The sequence below is a fragment of the Triturus cristatus genome, chromosome 7 (genome assembly GCF_964204655.1).
Source record: "Triturus cristatus chromosome 7, aTriCri1.1, whole genome shotgun sequence".
NCBI lineage: Eukaryota > Metazoa > Chordata > Amphibia > Caudata > Salamandridae > Triturus > Triturus cristatus.
The window spans coordinates 1,785,593,734-1,785,612,611 of record NC_140590.1 but is presented as its reverse complement, the minus strand read 5'-3'; the positions used below and the strand labels follow the sequence as shown (position 1 = coordinate 1,785,612,611).

The following is an 18,878-nucleotide window of genomic DNA, read 5'->3' as shown; positions in this document are numbered from 1 at the left end:
TGTCTTTAAGGTGACATTTCCAGTGTGTGCTCTTACTCATCAACACAAGAAACCTCATGTAACATATCTTACCCCACTGCAGTTTGATGCGACCATACAAAGTGGCAACGAGGACCTGGTTCATCACATCCTGGTGTACGCCTGTCCGAACTCCACCAACATCTCCATTGCACCAGCAGCATGTAATAACAATACAGACTTTAATTCGTGCACACAGGTTCTTGCTGCATGGGCTGTGGGCGGCCAGGTGAGTCAATGAATGAAAGTTTGTGGGCATAATAATGCTGTGCCATATATACTCTCACAACATGGTGTACTCTTTGCTTGCTACAAAAGGACACTTTCCAGTTGGCCAACCACAAAAACTTCCTTTTTTCTTCCAACGTCACTTCTGTTCTTGAACCACAAACAATTCTTCTTTCACACAGATGTCGTTTCACCTGTTGCTCGTAAGTCAGTACTCTTTAAACTGTCGCTCCTCCTCTTGCATCCTTGGTTGCACCACCATAACTTCACATCTTTCTTATCTTTCAGTGTATGATTTGCTTACTTTGTAGAATATAAGGTTCAGCTTGTTTTAATATCACTTACATACGGAAGAGTTTGGACAAGAGTTATGCAACTCCAAACATTCTGCAAGAGCATTAAACACAAGGACTAGAGCATGGAAGGCAAGAGAAAACACTGGCAATGCCAATTGGTCTTGCCTTATAGTTGTGTTTAGTGAGTGGATAGTGAAGAGTAGTGGTAGGAATTAGGTTAAAGTGTTGTGAATTATGTGGCATGGTGTGCAGTGGAATTATGTGGATAGTAATTACGTGGTATTGAGTGTACTGATATTATGTGAAGTGGGATTGTATGTCATTGAGAGTAATTATGTGGGTTTGTATTTTGTGCTGTGGAGCGGTATGCAGTAGAGTTTAATTATGTGGTGTGCTGTTGAATTTTGTAGCATGAGGTAGAATTGTGTGGTGTGGATTGGATGCATGTGGTCTATTATGAAATTGTGTTGTTGAGTTGAAATATGTGGTAATAGGGGTTCTGAAAGATCAAAGCATTATACAGAAAACTCCTATACCAAAGGAGACATGCCCATTCAGCAGATAATGGTGGTGGAGCAGTGTGTGTCTAGTGGCAAATATTTTAGCACATTGTTCCAAATATATGACTGAAGCATGGTGCGATAGTGTAAAGCCATGAAAGTGGCTATTGAAAGGGCCACTTAATTTGTATCAGGAAACTAGATTTACTACAAAATGGTACACAAAGGGTAGAAATTTGATTGTTGAGTGATTTGCGCTTCACACAAATGTTATGTTATGTTATGTTATGTTATGTTATGTTATGTTATGTTAAGAAAGGTTATAAAGCGCACTGCTACCCTAAGGTGTCCCGGCGCTGGGAGCTGCCTACTTGGTTGCTGAAAGGTATGACTGATTTAGGAAGAGAGCCAGGTTTTCAGGCCCCTTCTAAATGAAAGGAGGTCGGTTGCACTTCTGAGGTGGAGGGGAAGGCCGTTCCAGGCCTTTGCGGCACAGCAGAAGAAACTCCTACCCCCCCAACTGGCTGTTTTGACCCGTGGAACTTTTCTTTGTTTTGCCTCGGCCGAGCGCAGTGCTCTGCCGGGAACATACCATTGAAGGTGCTGTCTCATGTAAGTAGGGCCAGATCCTTTAAGGGCCTTAAAGACCGTACAAAGGGCCGTAAATTCCACGCGTTGTTTCACCGGGAGCCTATGGAGGTTCCGCAGTCCTTTCTTCACTGAAACAAACCTTGGGGTGCCCAAAAGGACCCTTGCAGCTGCATTTTGCACAACTTGTAGTCGGTTGAGATGTCTTTTTTGGATGTTAAGATAAAGGGCATTACAATAATCAAGTCGAGACAAAATGTGCGCAGTTTTTACAGTCCCGAGGCTATCCACAGGAAGAAGAAATGTGATGTTCCTCATGATCCTGAGAAGATGAAAACAGGAAGAAACAACCCTGCCAATCTGATCCCCAAAGGATAGTTTAGAGTCCACGATCACCCCCAAGTTCTTCACCTTAGCGGTAGGAACTGGGGCGGGCCCAATATTTCAGACCACCAATCACATGACCAAAGGTTCAAGGAAATATTGAAGATGATCACCTACGTTTTCCCATGCAGTCGCAACCTGTCTCAGCTCTTTGCCCTTCTGTATTGACAACACTATTTGAGGTCAGCTGGAGCCCAAATGATCGTTCAAGGACTGCCTGTGGGGACACATATATATTGAATAGCGTAGGGCCGAGCGTCGACCCCTGCGGAACCCCACAGGGCAAGGAGAAAGGCCTCAAACGATCTTTGCCCATGTCTACTGTTTGGGTTCTATCGGTGAGAAAAGATTTTAAAAGGGCATGGGCCTTGCCTAGAACCCCCCTTTTGACTAACGGGTCCAGCAGTACTTCGTGGTGGACCGTGCCGAAGGCCGCCGAGAGGTCCAGCATAATCAGATTTGCAGCTCCTCCCTGATCTAATGCCTCTCTGATTTCTTCAGTTGATTTAATCAGAGCCAGCCCAGTGCTGTGTTCAGCACGAAAGCCAAATTGTGTTGGATCTAGTAGGCCATTGGCCTTAAGGAAGGAGCTTAGTTGAGAGTTCATTTCCTTTTCAATCATCTTGGCCGGCAGCGGAAGGCGGGAGATGGGTCTATAGTTGTTTGGCTCCTTAGGGTCCAGATTAGCTTTCTTCAGGAGTGGAAGGATTAAAGCTTTTTTCCAGGCCTTGGGAAACAGACCTGACTTAAAGATGGTATTAAAAACTGGGGCAAGGGCCGCCTCAATAGTATTCGGGACGAGTTTAGCCACTGATGCTGGGTATGGATCTAGAGGGGAGCCTGATTGGATTGCCAACAAGAGCTTAGTAGCATCTTGGGCCTCCAGTGTCGCGAAACTGTCTAAGGTGGGGATTACCTTGGTGTCCTTTGATGGGCCCCAAGTTCCCATCTTTATGCCCTCCTTTGGCAGAATGCTGAAATACGAGAAAATGATGTCCACTTTTCCCTGAACAAAGGAGGCTAGGGTTTCACAGATTTCAGGGCCACTTCATGGTTTTGTGCTAGTGGGAGTTGTAAGTTTTGAAATAGTTTTAAAAAGTTCCTTTGTGGAGGATTTAGCATTACTTATCTGTTCCCCGAAATACTTATTTTTTGTATCAAAAAGCACTCTTTTGTAACGGAAGAGACTATCTCTGTACGCCTCTTTAGTGATATTAGTGTAACCTCTCCTCCAAGCATGTTCCAACCGTTTGCATTCAACTTTAAGCAATGTTAAGCTGTCAGAGTTCCAGGGGGCTGATGGCGATGCCCTCTTGGGAATACACATTTTAACTGGGGCTAGTGTTCTACAGGCTGAGTCTAGCCATTCGGTGTATACTGCCGAGGCCTTTTCCGCAGAGGAAGGCCAGGTGCACATTGTTGAATATTGGGATGGTTGGAGAATATGCCATCTAGGGTATGACCTGCAGTGTGGGTGGGATCTAGCACTAGTTGAATAAGTTCCCCCCCACTTAAAGTTTGTTGTAGTTTTAAATTATCAGAGTCTGTGGGGTCCTCAAGATAGAAATTAAAGTCTCCTAAAATCGTGAAAGACTTAGCACAGAGTCCCTCCTCTAATAGCATTCCAACCGACTCTAAAAACGCACCTCTGGCCCCGGGAGGGCGATAAAGGAGAATAGCGTTGAAAGTGTCATGATGGGAAATACGGACATTTACTGACAAAGCTTCACAGGTCTGGTTGGATGCTGAGAAGAAGGAGGACTCCAAGGATTTTTAGTAAATTACGGCCAGCCCACCGCCTTTCCTGCAGGGTCTATCTAGTGTGTAACAAAGATATCCCGGCGGTAGGGCTTTTACAAGATCAGGGCCTGAAGTTTCATCAGACCAGGATTCCGTGATGAAGGCCAACATGATTTTGTGTTCCTCCATCAACATAGCACATTCCTCGCTATGTTTTATTAGTGATCTAGCATTCAGGAGCATAGCTTTGATAGGTACGGGATGTCCTGCACCTGAGGAACCATTTTTTAGGCAGGACTTTGGTCTGGTAGTGTGTCTCATTAGGTAAGGGATCGTCATATGGCATTTGGGGCAGGGAGCTGAGTATCCCTTTCTGAGCTCATCAGGAGATAGCCTCGGGCAACACATGTTTCTGCCGTTTTGGACTAACTCCAGGAGGATATCTATAGAATATGTTGGGGCATCTGAGTTACAAGAGCCAGGGGGACAAGCCCTGAGCCTGGTCCAAGCACGGACGGGCGCAGACGGGCTTGCCTTCGCGCGCCCGCTGCGCACATCTGCTGCGCGGTCGCGTCAGCATGTCTATTAATGGTTACGGCAGATGGAGTGTCTTGATTAGGCCTGGGCTCAAATTTTGTTCCGTTCGCGGAAATTGCGATCATTTGACATTTTCGCGTTCCGCGGAGAGCGCGAAAATGTCAAAATTTCCGCTTTCCGCAGCTTGCCGATAATTTGTTTCTTGCTCGCGCTGTAAAATAATACACTCTCGCACGCGTGCGATCGCCTTACCTGAATCCCTGCGTTCGCCGACAAGTTTTCTTGATCCGGTCGCGTTCTCCATGAGATGTTGTATTGTTTTTAGCCATTTGCGCTGTCTCGCGACAGTTCGCGCCCGCAGTGACGTCATGCGTCGCGCGATCACGTCTTTCTTCTCGCGATCATGCACCGCGAGACAACTAAAAACAAGATGGCCGCGCCCGCGAGCAACCAGATGGGTAAGTTGGCAACCCGCAACCATGCAGAAATTCTCGCGAACATGCGGGAAAGAAACTTCCGCATCTTCGCGATATTTCCGCTTGTTTGCGATAATTTTAAACATTTTCGCGATAATTTGCGAAAGTGGATTTCGCAAATTCCGCCCACCCCTAGTCTTGATCCTATTTCAATATTTCCATCAGATATTAGAAGTACAAAATATAATGAGCCTCATTTGTACCTTCCTTGCTGCTGATTTATTTTGAAATATTTGTAAAATTAATTAACATGTATTTACATTTTTGTGATGGATTAGAAAACTTTTAACACTTCATGGACCCCAGAAAGTGTGGCATTTGGTTCACACTACACATTTCTTTGACTTTCTAATCAGGGAAAAAAGTTACTAAACACTAATCTCCATGTTAAATAAGAATCACTTTGCCAGAAGACATTTCATGACACTTGACCTCTGTCGCTGAACTCGCAGCACACAGGATTCAAATACAAAACGTAAACACCGCCTTGTCCTCCTTTTGAGTTCCTGCAGGGTTCTTTTGGATGTGCTGCAGCACCCCTGCATGCCTTCTTCTGGTACCCCTGATAGTGAGAGCGAAGGGGGAGCTCACCCCTTACCTCGTCCACATCCAGACATAGCTGCTCCTCAGAGGCCAGCCTCAGGATCTGCAAGTCCAGTATCTGACCTTGGCATCAGTGCTCCCATGCCACCCAAGTGCCCAAAGCTCAGATTGTGCCCAGAGAGGGCCGTCTGCAGCACAGCACAGACATTCTGGAATATGAACCGAGCTGACTCTGGGAACCACTGCTCCCCACTCAGTGGTACTCATTTTAACGGTCACAGAAGGCTGAAAGGCGTAGCTGGCAGGCACATGTGTCCAGCTTTTTTCAAATAATGTGCAGCCTGAGGACTGGCTCCCAAAAGGACAGTTTCTCTAGAATATTGTACTTATGTGCAAGCAATGATAATTCCATTTTAAGAAGCATTCACCTTCGCCAGTGAAAGTATCCTGGGTTGACTTTGGTCATATGAATGAAGAATTGATCAATAATTCAATTGAGAATGATATAAGATACAAGTTTGCATGATACAGCTCAGATATCCCCACTTGACCTAGTCGGTGGGACCTCAAACCATTTTCTCTAATTTCTCTAATTGCTAAATCTGGGAGCCGCTGAGATTAATAGGCCCTGTACTAAACAGATGCATTCATATGGAGTCAAGCAGATGACAAGGCGCTCCACATAATAATATTTCATATAATTAATATAGAAGACAGAAATTTAAATGATCTCTTAGATCACAATAGCAGCTTCCTTGTGCCAGTCTTTCCAAGTTTGTGTTGGGTATCGAAGAATTTGATGAAAGTAATAGTTTACCTAGCTTGTACCAGCGAGTATAGTACCGGTCCACAAATAAGCATGCATCGGTCAGCGGTAGCTCGAGTTCTGACAGCACATCCATGGTAACTGCTGAGCGCTAGTCGGCAGACTGCTAGAGACACTCCTGGGGGCATATCAACAACAACCGGCGATAATTATCGCTAAGCGCACTTAGCGCTAGGATAATTATCGCCGGCTAGCGTGAATTTTTATCGTTGGGATAGCGTGCTATTAGCAACGCTTATCTCAATAGCGATAAAAATCCTCACACTAACAGGCTAACGTGAGATTATTGCTGGAAACCCAGCAATAATCTCACGTTACCTTGTTGATAGGGACAGGCAAACTTAGCCATGATATCCTCCTTCCATAGGATATCATGGCTAAGTCTGAAAAATACCAGACGTAAAAAAGCAGCGTTAACCACGGTTAGCGCTGCTTTTTTTGTCTCTAACAGGGTTAGCGACATTCTTGATAATAGGAGAAATGTCGCTTAGCGACATTTCTCCTATTATTTTACTCTGGAACGCCCCCTTTGCATCTCATTAGAGATGCAAGGGGAAGCGTAGAATAAAAGGGTGCTCACATGCAAATTTGCATGTTAGCACCCTGTTGTTGATAGGGCGCTAGTTTTATCTCTCCTTTTTTGGCTTTTAAAGCCAAAAAAGCAGAGATAAAGCCCTTGTTGATATGCCCCTACGTTGTCTACTGTTGCGATAAAATAGTGCATATATGGGTCCTTCTTCCATGGTTCTGACCAGTCAAGATATTTTCAATAAAGTTTTTGTTTTAATAAAACTTCTGTTGATGAACTAAACGTGACCTAGTAGAATAAATTTGAACTGATTGTTCCTAAATCGCGTCACTTGTTGTGTTGCTAGAAATGTCCTAATAGGTGCCAGCCCCAAGGTTTGATGGCTGGAAAGAGAGAACGAATTTCAGAACTGCGTGCTAGAGTTTTCTCCTTTTGATAGACTTATGTTGTTAAGCTTATACATAAGGTTGTCATGGTGCAGTTGCAGCGTTTACTCGACCCTTTCTTAATGAGGGGGACCTCGCTTCCTGGCCTTTTTTTTTGCTGCCAGATGGCTTCGTTGTTATCAATTTGCTCCGATGCGGGTGCGCCCTTCAAGTTAGTCACTTCCCCACCCGGTTTATTTGTTGATGCGGTGAGAAGGTTTCCGAAGCGGGGGTAAATCCAGAAACGCACAGAACGAATGGAGAGTTCCAAAATAACAGCATATGTAACAGGAGAAAGCATGAAGGGCACATGAAAGGTGCGTTCGAGTGGATACCTGCTTATGCCCAGGAGGGCGTAAAGTGCATGCTGATACACGTGCACTCTAGTCACTGTAAAGTGCACACTACATGAGAGCAATGCCAAAGATGTGCATTTCACTGTAAATGGAATGTCAGGACTACATTCATGTCACTGCTCGTTCCCCTGGCAGTACTCCAGGGGAGTCAAATTTTAAAACAAGCGATAGGACTGAGCCTACTGCAAGGTGAAGCACATGGGGCCTCTTGATGGGTGTGTTTACTCTCACCAGCCTCCAGCAGTCCCAGGACGGAGGAGGGGCCACAAACTGTAAGAGAAGGAAGCGTCAAGGATGATGTGTTGGGCAACAAAAATGTTCACTGAGTGAAACTGCCTCAAAGAGGACCAGCCACCCAAAGGAGAGACATTAACAAAAATGCACCAGTAACAAGCCAGCATTTCTGAATGCCACAGAAAACAACCATTGTCAATCAGTGGGTGTGCCAAAGCCCATGGAAGAGGATACAACAGGTCTTCCAGACAGCGCAAGCACTGTTGATGTTCAACCTAAAAAGGGAAGGGAACTAAAAGAGAGTGAGAAAATACTAGACAGCAAAAAACGTTAGGCCTATGGCAGAAACATTTATTAACAAATATTTCTAAAATGAAGATGGAAAAAATATTGGTCAGAGGATTGCAGGGCAAGACTCATTACATCTTACAAATCCTCAAGACCCCTCCGCTCGGACACGGAAAACTTCATCGCTACCCCCAGATTCAAGAAAGCCCGGTCAGGAGGAAGACGTTTCTCAGTCCATACTGCACGACTCTGGAACTCACTCCCCCGCGTCCTGCGACTCGAACCACAATATCTCCGCTTTAGGAAACGGCTCAAAACTCACCTCTTCCCTCAGTGAATCATGCTTGTCCTTAACCCTGATCCTCTGTGCCCCCCTCCCCCTCCTCTTCCCTCTCCCTCTTTCTCTCCCTTTTCCCACTGAACTTAGGAGATAGGATTTTTTAGCGCTGGGATACCTCCGGGTGACTACGCGCTCTACAAAATAAAATAATAATAATAATAATAAGACTAGAGCCCTCACACTGCTGAACCATGAACCATGTACACATTTTGGCACCTAGATGTCAGGGCGCAGAGGGAGAGCAGTCCAAGCTTCACTCAGAGAGGTCTTTGGGTTTGAGACTCAGAACTCACTATCACAACAATAACTGTAAAATCAATGTCCAGACAGTGTATTATCTTAAAAAACTCACAGTCCTGAAATACACACAAAACTGAATACTCTACTCAAAATTACAAGTATATGCAAGATGGCCAGTGGAAATATCAGTGAAGCCCACTTTCAAATGTTAAGTGTGGCTAGACTTTTTTTCTTGTGTCAGTGAGAGCATGAGCTACTGACCCCTTTGTGTATAATGTTCAGCTATTATGTGAAACATAGGGCCTTGCACTGGTATTTCTTGTTCATGTTAAGTGTGAGTGGGCATGTGTATTATCTGTATTATACATGCAGGCTAATACATGACTAACAGGCTTACCCTGTGTATTGGGATGACACTGAGCCTGTGGATGAATTTGCTGCATCTATTCGAGAAATGCAAAAGGCGTTGAGCTGAGTTGCTTATTTTACTTCTGAGAACTTTTTGAGCAACATGCACCGGAGCCTAAATGTGTTCACAACCATAGTGTAGTTTTTATAGAAAAAACGAGATCCTGACTCTAGCAAGAGGGAGTATCGTTCCCTGGTTGGAAGCAGGTGTATAGCGCCTGACTGTTAAAGTGTAAATTAGGACAACTATTTATGATGTATTAATTGAATTGTGCTAATTCTGCTGCAAGAAAGCTAAGTACTAGGCTGGATGTTATGTTATTTTGGGGCATATTATCAAGCACGGCGTTAATATTATCGCCACTTTAGCGGCAAAAAACTGCCGCTAAAGTGGCGATAATGGGCTTGATAATATGCCGCAGAAAATTCCAATAGAAGCCCACGTTGACCAGAACATGGGCTTCTATGGGAATTCTCAAGGGCATATTATCAAGCCCATTATCGCCACTTTAGCGGCAGTTTTCTGCCGCTAAAGCGGGGATAATATTAACACCGTTTCTTGATAATATGCCCCTTTGTTTGTTGTTTCTCAGTTGATTTCTGAACTCTTGCTTCCCACTCTACCACCCTAAGATAGCTACCCTTAGCGTCAAGTTTGGAAAGAGTTGTACTTGTCCCAGCCATAATAGGGCGGATTCCAGGACACGAGTGACAAACGATCTCACCCACCCCAATTGACGCCCAGTAGCCCATGTCCGCTCTGTTGCCTCCCCAAACAGGGTCTGACATGAGGGGCTGCTGGACTAGGCCCTCTCTGCAAGGTCACCCCCAACTGTTTTGCATTCATCTCTCCTATTTGCTGAATTTGTTTTTGTTGGCCTTTGGACTCTGTGCACTTTACCTCTGCTAGCCAGTGCTTGCTTGTGCTCATTCCCTAAAACATGGTGCACTTACACCTTATTGGCATCTTAAATTTACTTATAAGTCCTTAGTAGAGTGTTATACCATATACATGACGCCTGTAAATTAAATGCAAAGGAAAATTAAATAGTGGGCATATTGTGTTACCGACTTAAGTAGCCCCTTAAAACATGTCCTTATTCTCCCATTGCAGCCTGAATGCAGTTTAAAGCTGATAATTCGACTTGGCAAAATAAACCCCCTGCCAAGTCTTAAACTTTTCTTTTATTACATATAGGTCACTCCTAACGTAGGCCCTAGGTAGCCCATAGGGTAGAGTGAATTGTAATGAAAAGGTTGGACATGTATTTTTAAGTTTTACATGTCCCAGTAGTGAACAACTCCTTCATTTGTTTTTTACTCCTGTGAGGTCTACCTCTCCCTATGAAATGTAATAGGTGCTAAATTTGTATTCATGTTCGGTGTCTGAGAATTTGAAAATCCTGTTTAATTGTAAAGTTGGATTTTAGGTTACAATTTTGAAAATGCCCCTTTAGGAAAGTATACAAACAACATCAGAATTGCCAATACTGACTCTAATTTACACATTCGCTTCAATTCATGATCACACAATTGAATTACTGGGAACAGCATTTATTTGATCAATTTTGAAAAAATATATTTTTTTAAATCTGTTTAGCACCATTACAAACAATATCAAATATTTTTTAAATTAAATATACCCAACAAACCAAATCATAAAACATGAAAAACTACATTTAAAAGTGCATTGTACGTACACAATGACACAATAACATTGAACAAAACAATATACAAAAAAATGTATGACAATTATATAAGCACAATTCTGAATGTTATTGCCATATGGATTTTGTTATCTGATATAACCATTTATAGCTCCTCACTGAATGGGCTATAACCAAACTGTGCCTCTACAGAACTCAAGGAGAATGTATTGCTCCTATACAAATGCACACTCTAATAACACTGAGCTGTAGTAGTACTTAATTTGAATGCACTTCGTTTGGTGAAACAACTGTCAACGCGTTTCAAACCCTTTGTCATTTGAGTGTTCTCCTCAGGACACAAAACATTTGAGCACTGTAAAATAATAATGTTGAGTTTCTCAGCACATACCAATGCGCACTACTGCCTGTAAAACCCCTGGTGTGTAAAGCCCTAGTTATTTTGTCACTAGATTGGTAGGAGAATGGCAGGGCCAGTAGAATTTTACGATTCTTCAGCTGTAGCAATGTCCATTTAACACTGGGTTTGCACCACTTGCCACTTACTTCAACATCTACATATTTCAACAAACAAAATACTTCTATCTCAAGCTGGTAAAAGTGTGCAAATTAACATGGCACACGTAGTGCAACATGGAGACAAACACTGAACACATGAATCGGTCACCGGTCATGTAGGTACTAAACAGGTACAGAAGAGAAGAAAACGTGGTCCAAATACAATTAAGGCCCTTGTTGATGGACAAGAGAATGGAATGGAATTCATGACGAAACATGCCTTCACTTTTGAATGTTATTTAAACAAGGTAAATAATTATTCTTATAGGACATTAGGATTTGAGGAAAATCACAACCAATTTTAGGTTTCACCTGCACAGCGCTTGCACTGTGCTTGGAAAATCTCTTGTATATAATATATCTTAATAGGGGGCTCTTATCGCTTCCCGTGACCGAAATACTGTGAGCCATATTCTCAATGAAGTGGCGGTGAGAGGCGTTAGCCTTCTTGGCTTAACGCCTCTCTCGACCACTTCGGAAACGCGAGGCTGCACCCTATTCTCGAGGATAAGGTGCAGCCTCGTGTTTCTCCCTGCTATGGCGCTAAGTTTCACAACTTAGCGCCAACGCAGGAACCCTTGCACCAGAGTGCAAGGGTGTCTGCAAGCAGGGAGGTTTGTTAATGTACAGGAAGGTGTCCTTCCTGCACATAAATAAACCTAAAATGCCAGTTTGTAACTTACATGTGTGCTGCTTGATGCAGCACACATGTAAGTTACAAAACGGATTTAAAAAAAAAGGTTTTTTTATGTACAGGAAGGGACATCTTTCTGTAGATGAACAAATCATGGAATTTTGCTTTTTCCATGTGTGCTGCACAAGGCTTAAGACCAGGTTTTCCCTGGTCTTAAGCTTGGCGCTACCTTCTATTTATGCTGCCCTTGTGAAGAGGGGGTAGCGTCAAACTCAATGGGTGTTGCGGTGCAACGCTGACTGCAACACCCACTGCACGTCCCTTTCATGCTAAAAACAGCGTGATGGGTGCCCTATTCACAAGGCAGCGGTAAGCCGTGTTAATCCAGCTAATGTGGCTTAACGCTGCCTTGTGAATAGGGTGAGAGGGGCTTGTGTTCTCCGCTTTTGTGTCTTTACTTTCCCTGGCTGCACGCATTGAAACCGCGCTTTTGAGGATGTATCTAGCTTGGCTACATTGATGCCCATAAGGCCAAGCAGGAATTATAAACCGTGTGGAAGAAACAAACTTCTTTTCTCACACAGAGAAATACATGTTGGTTCTTTCTGCCTTATCAGTTTGAAATTTCAACAGCTGCCATTGAAGAAAACAGCAGCCATCACCTTGTCTCCCCAAGGAAACCAATGATGCTTTGCTAAATGTAGCTATTGTTGTAAAGATGCGTTTATAGGAGAAACAACCAAAAATCAAGGAAATGTTGTCCTCGCCAAGAAAAGTCTATAGAAAAGAAAACATGGAGCCGCACTGCCATCTTGTGGTAAATTATTCACACTGACTGTGGCTGAATATTTGCTTTATCTGAAAAGCTCAACAGCGCTAGATTCCAAACATCGGATAACATACAAACTCCTCTAAACAAATAATATTGCTATCACATCAATTTATTCTATTATTTCCGTCTTTCATTTCATTTTTCAAAATGTTTACTTACCTACACTATATCACTAGTGACAGCACGATATATTGTCTTTTTGTATTTAAACAATTCATAACAATTCGACAGACTTTCTGTAACTTATATTGCACAACTACTCCTCAAGATACAACTCAGGGCCGGCTTTAGGGCAGTGCGACTGGTGCGGCCGCACTGGGCGCTGACCTGTGGAGGGCGCTGTGTTTAGCAATAACTTAGGATTGGAGAGATACGGGGTACTTTTGCAGGTGGTAGGGAGAGAATCCAAGGAGGAGGTCATGGGGCGTGGGGGGGCCAAAAGTGACTGCTGCACCGGGCGCCACCAGCACAAAAGCTGGCCCTGATACAACTTACAACAAAAAACAGGTTAAGATTAATCACATAGGTGAAACCTAATGCATTTACCAATGCTTGTTCTTCTTTTGTAAGGCCTGATAGCTTCAATCTTACGTATTCTAGTTAGAGCCTTAGTTTTTCAATCTGAGTAAACCTAAAGATGAAGACAACTTAAAAAATATTTTTCGGATGTAAAAAATAAAAGATTTGCACCTTTTATTTCTAAAAATGTGAATAATATTTACCTGTGTTTTCTTTTGAATCAAACATTGAATGCTTTTACAAACAGTTTTATTCTGGTGGTTATAGAGGACAGTGTACTTACAAATGTGCGTCTGTGCTAGAAAAAAACATTTTCAGTGGATAACATTTTTAAAGGGATCTGTTAAAGGTGTCTGTTATCTATCCAAAATACTTTGTTTTTTTTTATACTATTATAGTATTGATAACCTTTCTGTGTTAATTTCTATGTTAAAATGTCAAAATAGTGAGATGATAATAGCAAAAAGTGCTGCATACAGCTGCATAATATAGTCACCCTTATGCTCCATTGCTGCATACTTCCAGAGGCTCAGGACATAATAGATACTTACGCACATATACTGCGGTCGTGTATTTTTTAATCACCAATACATTGTAGTTTTGCATTTGATGTGCTCCCTATGGTGCAGCAATGAGATGTTCTGCAAAAACCTGTAAATACCAGTGATGAGATGACCTTGCTGCTCCTATGCATTTTGTCAAAATGATGTCTTTTCTGGCTTTTCTGGCTTTGCAGGCATTTACCTTCCCAAGGAATGTTGGGATCTCATTGGGCACAGATCTAGATCCCAAATACGTCCAACTAGAAATTCACTACAACAATCCGAAGATGCAGAGTGGTAGGTGTTTGTGTTTGAGATCCATTGCTTTTCCTTGAGACCTAGCATTGCATGATTGTCTGTTATCGCCAGTTTCAGGGACAAACCTACTGTGTGTCTTGTGCATTATCAAATCATAGATGTTCATGCTATATGCATCTTATTCAACTTTAGTGGAGGACTTTGATTTTCTCCAGGACTTGCATCTTGTGTGGTCATATACACATATTCCATGTGCATGTCATGGACCTTTGTGGAGTACTCCAGAACCGGGGTTTGTACATTGCGGGATCATTGATAGAGACAGATATATATTGCATTTAGATCTTATTTGTCTCTAAAAAGTGCTCTGAATGCTTAAAGGCTGATCTATTATATAAGGGATATAGTAACCCTGCCTTACATTATAAGGGTACTGCAAGTCACCGAGGAGTTCCATGACCTTATGGAGGGAGGTGGCTGCAAGCCGAGTTCCTTTAAGAGGTTATGTATCTCCAAGGTGACTTTCGAAATCCTTATCATTATTGCCAAGGATGACTTTATCTCATATAATACATGCTCTCACAATCACCTTTCCCACAATCCACTAACAAACATGAAAATTAAAAATAAAATCTCTAGTGCAAAATTGAACACATCATAAACCTGTTAGACATTTGCTGCAAACAGGTTTTTGGAAACAATTCAATACTAGCCAGTCCTTTTTTAAACAAAAAGCTGCATACACTCGGATTGTGTAGAAACATGTGGAAAGCTTTTTTCTAACTATCTAAGAAGTTAAAGAAATACACATAACCGCCCTGCTTCTCAGTGTAAGCTGACAAATAGAGCAGAAGACAGAAAAGCAATGTTTCTTTTCCACTACTTGAAACAGCTGCTTCAATTATGCTCCGTGACCTCTCCTGCTTTTCACCTTGGCTGCTTGCTCTGGCAGCAGGCATTGTGATGTCAAAACTCAACTGTAAAAACATATAATGTTCTGATGCCTTTTCTTTATATTCCGTGCCAAGGTGTGTCCCAAGTCACCCATTATAAAGAAATTAGAGACAGGCGTTTATACAGGGATTACATAATCTCTTGAATTATATAGTCATAAATGTCCAATTTTTTATAGGCTCCCCAATCTCCTCTGTACATTGATCTGACACTCTTGATGGCCTGGCTCACACTAACGACCAACTCCTCAAATATATCAATAACAATTAAATAAAATGAATGTACCCGCACCCAAGCACGCCTACCGTGTCCCCCTGCAGAAGCTGGAACAAGGTCACCTAATACCAGCTCACCACCACCCTGAACAGAACCTCACCACCACAACCTCCGACACCAACACTGTAGCACGCAACCTTTACCAATGGATTGTGAACTGGCGCCCCTCAAGAAAGCCGCTGGCAAACACACCAAGAAAGCAAGCTGGTTAATGCCTGTCCTCCAAGAATCCAGACGCTACTGCAGACAACTCAAAAAGACATGGCGGAACCACAAAACCCCGGAAGCACACACTGCCTTCAAAGCAGCCACCACCGCACACCATCACCTGATTGAAAACAGAAGGAAGAAGGCACTCCAGGACAGAATCAACACCAACGCACATAGCAGCAAAGAACTCTTCACCGTCATTGAGGAATTTGCCAAACCCAATAGCGAAACTGCAGACGTCCCATCCTCCCAAGACCCCTGCAATAGACTCTTCACCTTCTTCCACCACAAGATCAAGACGATCTACGACAACTTTGGCAAGCAGGTCCTCCCCACCGCACCAACAACCTCCTCAACTAACAGCCCCAACAGACCCTGCTCAGTTTGACCCCGCTCACCACAGACAACACCCTAAAGACCATTAAAAGCACCGACTCCAGACCACCTTCTGACCCCTGCCCGCACCGCATCTTCCACAGAGTTGCACCTGCCATCATGCCCGTGCTTCACCGAAACGTCAACTTTTACCTCAAGACCATCTCCTTCCCCGATGACTCGAAACATGCTGAAACCCTCCACGGACCCGACGGACCTTAACAACTTCAGACCCATCTCTCTGCTTCCCTTCCCAGCCAAAGTCATCGAAAAAGCTGTCAACAACCAACTAGCTGACTTCATTGAAACTAACAACATCCTGAACATCTCCCAATCCTTTTTTCAAAGCAAACACAGCACCAAGACCACCCTCCTCACCGCCACTGATGACATCGACCAGAGCGAAAGCGCTGCCCTCATCCTCCTGGACCTCTTGGCAGCATTCAACACGTCTCCCACCACACCCTAACCACTAAACTCCATGAGGCCGGCATCCATGACAAGGTCCTCAACTGAATCTGATTCTTCCTCACAGGCAAAGCACAACATGTCAGACTTCCACCTACCTCTCGGAACCAATATGAACCAACTGCGGAGTGCCCTAGGGCTCCTTTCTCAGCCCCAGGCTCTTTAACATCCACATGGCCCCCCTCACAACCATCATCAGGAACCATGGACTCAACATCATCTCCTGTGCTGACAACACATAGCTGATTGTCTCCCTCACCAATGAACCCAACGTCACCAGGCACAACTTCCAAGAAGGTTAGAAAGCTGTTTCCACATGGATGAAGAACAGCTGTCTTAAGCTCAACTCACACAATACAGAAGTCCTCTGCGCTAGGAGCTCCCCCAACACCGACAGACCATGCACCAAGCCTTGGTTTCATACTAGACACTTCTCTCACTATGGACTGCCAGATCAACTCAGTATCCTCGGCCTGTTTCAATACCCTCCTCCTGCTGCAAAAACCTTCAGTTGGACCCTCACCAAATCCAGAAATACCGTCACACACGAGTTCATCAGCAGCAGACTCGACTATGGCAACGAACTTTACACCGGCATTACCCAGAAAAATCTCTGCAAGCACCAGATTGTCCAGAATGCCTCAGCCAGACTGGTCCTTGACCTCCTCCAGCACAGCCATATCACTCAACACCTATGTGAATGCCACTGGCTCCCAGCAGACAGAAGAATAACCTTCAAACTCCTCACACACTTTTACAAGTCAGGACCAGCATACCTGAACAGCCGCCTCTCTTTCCACGCACCTAAAAGACACTTCCGCTCCACCGATCTTGCTCTGGCCACCGTCTTACCGATCCACAAGACCAGAAACAGACCTGGAACACCCTACCCCTCCACCTCAGACCATCTCTCATGCTACCCCAGTTCAAAAGGACCTCAAGAGCTGGTTCTTCGAATGACCTCAGCACTTAGGCGGATCTGCTCCCTACCTCCCCTCGGTGCCTTGAGACCTTTACGGGTGAGTAGCTGTGAATTACCAACCCTTGATTGATTGATTGAATGTCACACAGATACAAAAATGAATGCCAGTTTGGAATTATTTTTTTAAAAATCCAATTTATTTATCAGTTCAAGTAGCACCAGTGTGCCAGCTGCTTAACTGTTTCATGGGTGTAGTGATTAGTGTTTAATAAGAGCTTAGAACAAAAGGCAAAAGCACAATATTTGTGGATGGATGCAGTTTACTTATTCTGTGGTTTACACAGTGAAAACACAAAAATACAAAGAGGAAGAAGTTTCACTCCACAATGCTGGTAATATGAATTCTGATACTGCTGCACTGCCTGAATTGCATGATGTAGAAGAGGTGTTGAGTGGCTGAAATGCCCTCAGATCAAGCCGCTTAAATAATTCGAAGCCCTTCGGTTGCCAGTAAAGATCAGCTTTATTACATGTGAACGTGTGTATATGGGCTTGTCTTGATCCAGTGATGTCAGTGTCAAGACATGAAAGCCACTGAAACGGACTCCTGGAGTTCCCACGTGAAAATTCCAGCAATAGAGCCCTCTAAGACATTCATGAAGTCAGTATCAACATGTATCAATATCTCAAAGGTTATACATATTGGTATCCTATTTAAGACCTTTTGGGTTGCGGCTATAATTTGCAGTGTGTAATAACTTGATTCATAAGATTGAGTCTAGCCACTGGGTTGTTTTTTCCAGACTGAGAAAGATTCTTAGGCAAACACCTCAACTGTTTCTATGGAGTTTTAAGCTGTCTTGGTATGTCTGCTTGACTGTTCAATGTTCTAAAACAGGAAGGATTGACTAAGATATAGTCTGCAAGCATAAATGTGACCACTCTCACATGTTTTATCTGATCTTTGGGAGCAGGTGTGAAGTTTTAAAATATGTTAGCTCTCAAATTTGTCTGAGTGTATCTTCGACACGGTCACAAGGCATCAGGTGTGGCAGCAGTGGTGTAGCTGGGGGGCGCGGTCTGCCCCGGGCGGCACTGTTTTTGGGGTAGAGGGAGTCTGTTGACTACCAGCATCTCCTGAGAACAAGTCGTCCATCAGCCGCCATCCCCCGGTCTTCCATCGGCAACAGCCCCCAAGCTGTTACCTGCACTTAGGCGGCAACCTTAGGGGCCACCCCGGCTCTCAGTATGGATAACTACGTCACTGTGTGGTAGCTCACATAACATTAAGGTCTTAGTGACAAGTAGCACCTAGATAGGAACTTTGGGAGCTATACGGCCAATCAGAATGTTCTCCTGGCTGTCTATCATTAAAGTTACAGGCCCACAAAGGCAGGACCAGAAACTGTCTCTTACCATCAAACAGCTCCATTTCACCTTGCTACTCCAGCAGCTTATTCACAAGTAGCCAGGTTTATAGATGGCTGTCTGGGTCCCTCCCCTTACTTATGCTGAGAGGGTAACCCAATCAGCCAAGGGAAAATAGGAAAATGTAAGCACATTTTCTTATACATTAAAATTCTAAAATTACAATATCTTCTTTTAAAACATTAACAATGCAAGATGCTGGGAATGTTTAAAGAGAAGTGAACCCCTAATCAGTATTTTGGCATGAGGTTAAGATCATTAATATTGATGGCCAGCAGC

General features: G+C 43.7%; 1 protein-coding gene across 1 annotated transcript in view; it reads left to right on the top strand.

Annotated features, from left to right (window-relative positions):
* Positions 1–18,878, top strand: part of LOC146813123 (putative DBH-like monooxygenase protein 2) — a 162,985-nt gene that overhangs the window by 26,815 nt on the left and 117,292 nt on the right. Inside the window, exons 5-6 of the mRNA XM_085614705.1 lie at positions 83–247; positions 13,903–14,005. Of these exons, the coding sequence (XP_085470831.1) occupies positions 83–247; positions 13,903–14,005 (268 nt within the window). The remainder of the gene's footprint in view (positions 1–82; positions 248–13,902; positions 14,006–18,878) is intronic.